The sequence below is a fragment of the Saccostrea cucullata genome, unplaced genomic scaffold, assembly GCF_032062105.1.
Source record: "Saccostrea cucullata isolate Sc308-1 unplaced genomic scaffold, CSIRO_AGI_Scuc_v1 ctg642, whole genome shotgun sequence".
Lineage (NCBI taxonomy): Eukaryota > Metazoa > Mollusca > Bivalvia > Ostreida > Ostreidae > Saccostrea > Saccostrea cuccullata.
The window spans coordinates 271446-281739 of record NW_026928702.1 but is presented as its reverse complement, the minus strand read 5'-3'; the positions used below and the strand labels follow the sequence as shown (position 1 = coordinate 281739).

At 32.3% G+C, this 10294-nt stretch overlaps 1 protein-coding gene across 1 annotated transcript; it reads right to left on the bottom strand.

The window, feature by feature from the left end:
• Nucleotides 1–1516: 1516 nt before the first annotated feature.
• On the bottom strand, nucleotides 1517–2632 carry LOC134278502 (uncharacterized). The gene is made up of 3 exons (XM_062760814.1): nucleotides 2500–2632; nucleotides 2097–2319; nucleotides 1517–1737 (listed from the first exon to the last, which is right to left on the bottom strand). The coding sequence occupies exons 1-3, from the start codon at nucleotides 2509–2511 to the stop codon at nucleotides 1517–1519; spliced, it is 456 nt and encodes a 151-aa protein (XP_062616798.1). The 5' UTR covers nucleotides 2512–2632.
• Nucleotides 2633–10294: the final 7662 nt, after the last annotated feature.

Below are 10294 nucleotides of genomic sequence, written 5' to 3'. Positions count from 1 at the left end.
GCAATTAAATTAATCTTTTTAAACATTGAGGTACTGTAAGCACTGCGCTCACAAAATGATACCCCCACCTCCTATTGGTTATAGTGGAAAAGAACATGTATCGCGATTGGATACACAAATGAGTTTGGGACCAAAGGTATTTTCATTATACCCCCCGCTTGAAAAGTGGGAGGGTATATAGTAATCCAGATTTCCGTCAGTCTGTACGTCCGTCCATCTGTTACGCTTTAAGGGTACCCATCTCTTATACGCAACTCCTCTCATACCACTGAAGGAAATTTAATAAACTTTGTCAGAATCTTTATTACGAGGGTCATTCAAAAAGTTTGTAGACTTTTGTCCTAACTTTTTTATTTAACGTCATATTATATCCAAATTTGGTACAAATATTTTAACAACAGATTCAAATAATTTGAGTAAAAAAATTGGAATGAATCTTCATATTTATTAAAATTACCAAGGACTTAGAACAGCAAAAATGGGGTCACGGAGCACCGTCAAAATTGAGTAATTTACTAATGTTCAATTTATAGTATTTACAGCCATACCTCTAATAAATGGAGCTGAAACGAAATAAAATTTACATGTTTAAATAAAGTATTGCTGTATTAATTAAAATGAAATCAGGTTATGTAATATGTCTCTCCATTTAAATGATATTAGTTTCTAAATACATATGGACTTGATTAAAAAACGCAAAAAAACATGACGTTTGGGGACGTCACGGAGCAGCAAGTAGCAATAAAATTGTACTTTACATTCGGGAAACTTCTTCTACAAGCTTAAAAATCCGTATAAACCAGAATCTGTATGAAAATTAATCTGTGTATTTGTATTAAATGGAAAATACAATTTTTGAGTGGTGGCGAGTTTGAATCGGTTGATGGATTGTCTGCAAGGAAACAGGTTAAAGTTAAAAATATTGTCGAAAGAGTTAGGAACGTCATTGAACGTAATGTGTGCTACACTGTTGCAGAATTAATAGAGTTACAAGGTAATTTAAAGAATTTGAAAACAATGACATTCTTATTCAAGCTATATTTGTACAATTGTTCGCAAACAAGGTGTTAAGTGTTATGGATATGTTTTTTTGAATGGAGAAGACGCTACAAACCGTGTTTGAAATTAATAAAATTAGTATTATTTTGACAAACTTTCTCAACGTTGTCTTTGACGTTACAATGTTGGTTAACCGTGCTCCGTGGCAACAAAACAGGTTGGTTTAAATTTTGGCTAACATGAGTTCTATTTAATCAAATGGAATGAAACTTCACACTTCGACATAATAAATGTTTATGTTTACGAAAATTTGTTGATCTATAATCTTGTAATAATTATATGACGATGAGAAGCATTGCCTACGTATTTTTTGAATGACCCTCGTACATATTGCCATTGTGCATCTTCTATATTACATTTTGATCTAACATATATTTTAGATCTTCCAGACCAAACCATGGATACTTCCACTATATTCATAAGGGAGGCAGGGGGTATTATTTAGTGAGCTTATTGCTCACAGTACCTCTAGTTTTATTACATATACCTTCAAATCAGCTCCTTTGAATAAGTAGCGATAGGCAATATCTGCCGACGATTTTGCGGTATAATTGATGAGGATGTTCCTCACCCTGTCCTCAAAACCCTCCATATTCCTCCTCTTCTCTGGACGGGGATCATCTAATATTGACTCTGACTTGCGTTTTCGTGAAAGATGTTCTACCTTTACTGGTGATCCTGTAAGAAAAAAGTGTCAAGTTGAAATATTTTAAATGATAGGTAAAACCACAATACATTCTTCAAATTCATATTCTGTGTTATTTATGTTATAGGTTCACCCAGACTAAAGCTAAATATTGTAGCAGAAAGTATATAGGGAACTTATACTGCCTTGCTAGTAAGCTAGCTTTTCTAGTGATGCGGTAAACTATCCCTCTATTTCAGGCAAGTTTAGAAATGTTGAGCCTGTTAAACCCTTGGATGGGTGACCACTTCATGTTAAATATCAAATCTTGTAATAATTATTCAAAATGCATATTGAGTATTACCAGGGGTATAATAGCTTAAAAAATAACTATAAATCAATAAATGTAAACCTTTATGGGAAGTCTTTGGTTTATTGAACATCATTAGGTTCTCTGTGCACGTTTTCTCAATGCCAGTCAGTTCTCCTAACCCAGTGAACCTCTCCAGCATCACCATCACTGCTGCTAGATGCTTACACGTTCCGTTTGGGCCCTTACCAGCAGGACATTCGCAGTGGGAACTTAAAATATCTCCGGATTGCTTTTCTAGTCGAAGCTTGTAGTTGTATGTCACCTGATTGATAAAAATACATACATGGTATTTGCCCAATTCATAAAAATACAAAGAATACGTGTATTACAAATTACAAAAGGGACTTTCTATCTGGAATAAAATGATAAGTATAGAGATTTGAAAAAAAAAAACAGGCATAGATTAAATTTCTTGCTGAGTCTATGTAAATGTTCAACTGACCTTATTTTTCATTGCTGCACTGACTATTCCCGTAAAAAATATGTCGGCCTGAATGAGCACAGAACACGCAAGGATTCTCTTGGAATCGTACAGCAATTCACCATTCTAAATGGCCTTAATATTTCTTGCCGAGTCATTATCACCTACAAAAATAAATACATATTAATTTCATTACTAAAGTTCATTGCATTAAAAACAAGAAGTCTGTGAGGAAATCATTAATGCTCACTAGTGATATCCCTGCTCTAATGTTAATTTACCATCTCTTCTGTGATCACTGTTTGAAATAACTTTAACCCTTTCGACGCCGAATAACGTTACTGCTAAAACGTCGCGGATGCCGTACTGTGACGTCAGCTAAGACGTGAAATAGTTGCGTCGGGAAAAAAAAGCGTCAAAGAGATCAAGAAAAAGCACCTGTTTAACCAAGGTAATAGGATGTAAGCAAAATGCTTATAAAAATGACATCTCTGTTCCAATAATTTTAATATCAGTACAATAAAGTAAGCAAACAATAATCCTTTAGCTAGCAATTGCAAGGAAAGACTTTAAATAGAACGAAAGAGACCCCAACTTTCTGAATGCAAATATGCATAACATTTAATTATATAATTTTTCATTTTCCAGTATTTTATGAGCATTTAAATAATTAAGACGCGTCAAAACAACGTTGGCGTTAATCAATGATAATGTTAAGTCGTTGCGGGTCTCGAATTCACTTTCTAAACATTACCAACATTTTTAAATACATATCTTAATTGTGTTGATACAATGCCCCCCCCCCCCCCCCCCCCCCTAAAAAAAAAAAAAAAAAAAAAAAAAAAAACATGAAAAAGAGAGAAGTCCAGTCCGAAAATTAGGACACCTCTCAAAAAAAAAAAAGATCTCGATATTATAGAATAAATATTACTTTCATTTAGATGACCTCATTGTACATATAAAATTACATGGTTCTTCAGGGTTAAATCATAAATAATTAAATTTTTTTCTACTACCAAGCGGATCTTTTTAATTTTGCTATTTTTCAAAAATAAGTTGATAATATATATTTGAATTTTCAGTTTCCATTTTTAATTTTCTAAATTAAATTTCTTCGTCTGAAACATAATTATAGAATCACAAAACAGCAGGATCATTTATATAATGACAAAGTATTGTTTTGAGAATGTTTATTCCATATTCAAAAATTAAAATCATTAATTGTATTTATGTTTTTTTTTAAGTAAATCAGACTGTATCAAAGTAGTAATAAAATTAATGCTGCTGAACTTCATCTTTTTTTTTTTGGTGGCTAGGAGGGGGAGGGGTGGGGGTGGGGGTCTGGGCTATCGACGCTTTTTAAAACTTGGACACAACAATCGGAACATTATCTCAAAAACGTCATAGTACATGTAATTGGTTTCTTTGATACAGATTCCAAATGTCGGAATGACTTGGCCATTAGCGATCATATTCCCAAATACAAATTCTCACCTGCTTGACAGAAAAAGTATATCCGAGAGTGACTCTCGTCATGCTTTAGCATATGAGTTCGACATTCTAATTTTAAGAAAAATTTAATTGTAACATTAGTTACATTACGCATGGTTTAAAATAAAGAACTCTCTGAATTCCTGGAATTGATTAAATCTCGTCAGATATTAATTAATAATATGTCTATTCAACGATTGTCTGGTTTCTAACTCAGCTTTATGAAAAGTTCAAAAATGAAAAAAAAAAAAAGGAAACGAAACAAAACAAAAAAATGTATAGTTTGATCAAAAGTAGGTATACTGCAGTCATTTGACGAAATCTATTAATTATTATATTTAGTTAAATTGTGTTGAAATGTACATATTTATTATATATGACTAAAGCAATAAAGAAACAAGAAGATGTAACCATCAATTGTCGCCCGGGAAATATATAAAGTAAACTATGGAAATGACTCTTGATCATCAAACCGCTTCGATATGTGTGAAAAGGCATGCGTCTTATTGATGGAGACGATAGTTGCGGTTATTTAGAAAACTTATAGTCGGATAAATGTCAAACAAAAACGATACCATTTTAAACTTCAATTCCTCGAGCAAATGTTGGCTGCATAAAATATAAATTGAAGTTAGACACATGCATCACCTATCTTCAAAAATGTATTCAATTCCCAATTTTAGAATATGAAACACGAACTGTGCAGAGTACGTTTTTATGTGAGAAGTAAAATTCGATGTTCTATAAAAAGGGACCTGTCGTTGTTTCGATAGTAAATGATAAACAACTTTATATAGTAAATATGAAAAAAACATATTTTTGCAGATTCACTTTATGGAAGTAAATATATTATGTATCTCGTAATTTATAAAGGGAAAGAACATTCTGATTACCAATCTTTTCAATGTTTGGAAAACCTTAAATTTTGAATAACTACTCCAACCCCAATCCCCATATATATATATGTATAGAGCAACAACCCGGTCCTCCGGGCTGCAATAATTCGTATGAATCTCTTTGTTTGAGGCCGTGCAGAAAGCCATACCCTTTAATACTACGGCTCTAATTGGCTCTCTTCATAGGCATCTCAAACATTTTGTTATTCATACAAAGTAACGCTTTCTTGGAATCTCGATGTTACAGAACATGACTTGTAATTTTGCAGGTTAGGTTTTTTTCGTTTGTTTGTTAAGCGTCCACATTAAAGAAAAAAAAAATCTTTCTATCCTAATAAAAAACACATACATGTACTGAAATAGAAAAGCGCAACATGAAGATTTCTCATCATCATCTGGGAATATACATTGTATCAAAAATAAACTACTAGTTTAGCGAAATCAAAATTCTTGGTACACAAAAAAGGGAAAGGGGTGCCGATATCAAAGAATAAAGTGTGTGGCAAACATTTGTATCTGAACATTTTCATGGTGTGTATTTGTTTTCAAATGGACCTTCAAACTATTCCGAGTCGTCCGCTTATGCTACACATAGAGTTTTTTTTTTAACCCTATGGAACTTGCAGAAGCCTTTGCTCATTCATATAAAATGTTGCTTGAACCTTAATGATTTTGCCCCAAAAATGCATTTTATAAGTAAAATACAAACAACTATACGGGGAAAATGAGACAAAAAAGACAACTCAATTTGTAAAATTCATAAAAGATTAAAATAGACATTGATGTCATTAAGAGTTATCTCTCTTATCAGAGTATCGATGTACCTTAAGACATAGTCGGGGTGTAGAGTGAACAGAGTTGAAACTCGTCGTCCATGATTTCAATGTTAAACCGGCCATTTATTATTATAACATGCTGATATAACAGGAATTTAATAGAAAAGCCATCATTCAAATGTTTGTTTTCCTTTCCCGACTCAATGTTAAAAAAAAGGTCGGTAGGTAGTTAGGATTTTTTTCTTGAAAACTTTAGCATGTATGTTATAGGGATAAGACCCAAAAAATCTTGTCTCGGAATATTAAAACAAAGTTTTGACTCGGGACATTTTTAGTTCATCGATCGGGAGTGGGCAACATTTTTTTTTATGAGATGGCCTCTGGTTGCTTTTATTTTTCATTTTCCCATAACGTATACGACCTTGCTCAATTTTTTTGTTTAAGAACGCCCAAAAATATAACAAAAATCAAGAACAAAAATGAAATAGTTTCAATGTCCCAGGCTTTAAAGCTTGAAATTTAAAATAAGAAAATGATTTGATTTTTTTTTCGGGGGGGGGGGGGGTCACTTTCAGTTAAATCAGTAGGTCAAATCTTGAACCAATTTTTAATATAGGCCCAGATTTATTAAATTGCGTTAATAACGCTTACGATTAATTAATTTTAATTAATTACATTAATTCATTCTCAAAAAATGTCGCCATATGAATATTAATTAATCGTTATCAGAAGGTCGCAAGTGCCTGTGGAATATCAATATATCATTTTTCAGCCTTGTCTATTGTTGTTTCTTTTGTTAATTGTCTATTGTCGTTTCTTTTGTTAATATATTACCAAGCATAAAATCATTCTCGGTATTATGCTCAAAAATAAATAAATAAATAAATACGCATCTGCGTGTATCTAGCATTATTTTATTTCTTAAAAAATTTAAGTTGCAAGTTCAATAAAATGTCAAAGTGAGTGAATAAGTATTAATATCAGGGACTACGGTTTTTTAATGTGTTTAGTCTAAAATTTCAATTTTTTTAACAAATCTTATTTTTTGAATGCTAAAATTCCTTTGATGAAGACTATTTGTAAAACAAATGTAAAACCCAATTTTCAGTGCCTATATAATGTATATCCTAGTGTACCCATAAATCGTCCCCTTACTGCATTTGACGTCATAGTAACAACGAGCGCGTGCAAATTGATAAACAAACTTCAGTGCTAGTTATAGAATGGAATTGCTGATTAAATGATAAAAATTATTTTTTCTTACCACTCTTTACAAGATTTTTAGAACTCTTCTACAAAATCAAACTTTTACACTTAGAAATATCACCCATACCCTATTTTCGTCCTTCAGACATAAAACGGCCGCAGATGATTGTTCTATTTGTTTTCCCGTGATTTGTGATTAAAAAAGGGTTGGAAAATCATTAAAATAAAAATTGCAAATTTTAATTGTTAATTCTAATTTTTTATTTATCAATTTTAGAACATTAAATTGCTTTCGCTATTACCGAGTACAGTCTCCGTTTTCTTTAACGAAATAAAAAAAAAACACGAACGTACTTTCAGATTAACATTGTCACATTTTCAACGATGTCATGTATGCTCATCAAATTACCTGATATGCAAATCATATAATGTTTTATTTTAGATTTTCCAAAATTCATTGACCTTACTTGCAAAAACCGATATAAAATCAAAATATTTGAACAGTGCAATTCTTGCACAATCTGAAAAAAACCAATAGGAATACTATAATTCAATGCGTAGACTTGAATTGATCACCTAATTATTAAAATAATGTGTGAAATATTCACGTTACAGGAAAAAAATTATCGTCTACTAGCTCTGCAGTAGATGAAAAATAAAAGAGTCGCAGAAAAGATCTTGTTTTACTTGATTATATCATGAAGTTGGACCCAGTAGACGTCCGGATTAGTTATGCTTCAATGCACGTGACGTAGCACCTGTCAAACTGGTAAAAATTGTGACAAAAATACACTTTTTTTGGTCGGCTCAATAAAACGACTGTTCGGACTGTTCAATAAAATAAATTCTTGGTTTGTAGAAATAAAATATTTTCTTCTTGATTACTTATAATTTATACCGACTTTTTTGCAAGCAAGGGGGGGGGTGTGATGAAGACTGGCGGCTGAGCAAGGTCAATTGTAGATCTATTCAAACAATGTGATCATCAATGCTTGGTCATGTTGTAAGATTGATTTTTTTAAAGGAGGAGGTATAATAAATTCTTATGTATGGGAAATATTTTTGATTTAATATATTTGGTTTTATTTATTTGCCGTCTCAATAACATATTCCTGTATAGAAAAAATCTCGATTATATAAAACGGAATAAAAACAAAACACACACAAGAAAAGGGAAAATCAGCAGCACATTTATACATTGTTTTAATTTGTAGTACCAACAGAATTTCTGTTGTTGGAAGCATTCACAGCTGTTAATTAAAGTGACTGTTAAAATCTTTGATTTTTGTGGAGACTTTCATATGCAGTGATGACTTAGATTTTTTCCCTGAAATAATTACGGATACCCGCATGGCCGCATAGAACGTCAACCAAACACAGGTAACGTCAAAATCGTAGGTGGAAAGTGTATAGGATCCTTATGATTTTTGAGCGTTAATTTCTTTTTAAAGAATTCTTAAATTAAAAGCCCATGCATCTAATTCAATACAATGACAGGGATAAAATAATAAAATGAAGGAATATTTGATCTGGAAGTAATTTTGGGGAATTAAATGCCGTGTACACTTTCAATAAAAATGGACCTAATGAAAAATCAGATATTTTAAGTATTTTTATTTTATTTAAGTTTAAAACTAGTTTAAACTGCAAATTCTGAAAAATAATTGCTGAAAAAGTTGCATCATTGTGATTACTAGTCATAACAATAAAAAATGACGTCATCGATACCGAGTTCGAAACGTGCTGGTCTCGAGAAGTTTGGGGACGAATTTAGGGTACGGACGAATTTAGGGTACATGACGATAAATTTGCCCCCCCCCCCCCCGGTTCTGACGCCTATGAAGTAAATTGTACATTCACAGATCTATCTATCTCTCTCTCTCTCTCTCGATTGATCGTTAAAATATTTATATGCATGTAGGTTTCACCGGGGAAAATAAGTGTTACAAACTGTATGAGGACTATGAATCATTTTAGAAAAGCTTATGCTATGGCGCGCCAAATTTTATTTAGCTTACTCCTAAACTTACGTCATAGTTTAACGTCAATATAAAGAAATATGACGTCATATTTAGACCAGTACCAATTTAAAAATAAAGACCTATAACTGTGTATGAATTTAGATTTGACTGTCTTTAATTTAAATTGAGATAAATGTTAAATAAACGAAAAAGTTAAACATTTATTAGAAAACGACATTTTTGTCAGTTTGGCGTTGACACAGTAAACGACATTTTTGTCGCTTTGGCGTCGAAAGGGTTAAATATTTCCAAACAAAGAGTAACAAGAAAATGGGTAGAATTCATCAGCATATACATGTAGGTATGGGATCAAATTTATAGGGAGCTGGCCCCATTCACATCATTGCTTAAACGAACTCAGAAAAGGCTCATTTTTGGGGGGCTAGTACATTTTTGACAGGTCTGAAAACTTATTTTAAACCCACAAGTTGTATATACTCCTCATGCAGACATTGATTGATCAAAGTCAGGCAAGCTTTTTAAAAAGTTGTTACATGTGACGTGTTAACTCTTTCATCTCTCTCACTCTCTCTCGCTTAGATTTCAATATGTATTTCAGATTCGTTTTGCTGGAAGCAAACACGGGAAAAGACTCCTTTGATCGAAATATTCACCATGCAGTGAAAATGTTGCATTGAAGGAGTTAGAACACTCACAGAGCACAGCGAATTTCATCAAGAATTTAGAGGTATTTTCCATAGGAAAAAAGAAAATAACGCCCACGAGAGCAACAAAAAAAGGCGTTCAAATCGCATGACAATACCAGAGGCCTCTGGTATTGATCCACCTAAAGACACTGTTTTGTACTTTGAACAGGAAATGACAAAAAATTTGGTAAGTTCGTGTATGTTACATGTAATCCATTCCTCAGCACTCGCTTCACATCCCTCGGAACGATGCGAATATTTTGTCATAAAAGTGTATTTTTAAGGTATAGTGGGTCTTCCCTTCCATTTGTTTTGTAAACCAAAAAATATGTATTTTATCGCAAACTTTGGAGATTATCTTTCAAAAAAATGGAGCGAAGACCCACTCACATTGAAAAATTTTGTTAAAGTATGAAAAAATGGTCGTTTTTGTTCTTTTAAGTCTCTGTATGCTTTTTCAGGCAAATATTTTCATGAGATTGTGAGCTTTTCGTAAATTAATGTAGAGATTTTACATTAAGTATATTTTAATACTAGTAGAGATAATATGACATAAAATTTAGATATAATTGAGATTTAATTTTTTCACTTCTTATCTGTCGCGCTATAGGCATTCTGCCCGCCTTATTCGCCCATCTTCTTTGAGTGCACATGCATATTACATACAGAAATACAATTCTTTTTTTTTTTAAGGGCGCTTTTAGGTAACAGAAAAACGATTAACCGTTGACCCTGAAGAGTCAGGTGATACTAGTAAAAATATGTTGCTGTCTTTTTTT

Excerpts from the sequence above, each read along its gene's own strand:
- LOC134278502 (XM_062760814.1), bottom strand. Across the intron at positions 1,738-2,096 it reads ACCAAAGACTTCCCATAAAG|GATCACCAGTAAAGGTAGAA; the intron begins GTTTACATTTAT and ends TTTTTCTTACAG.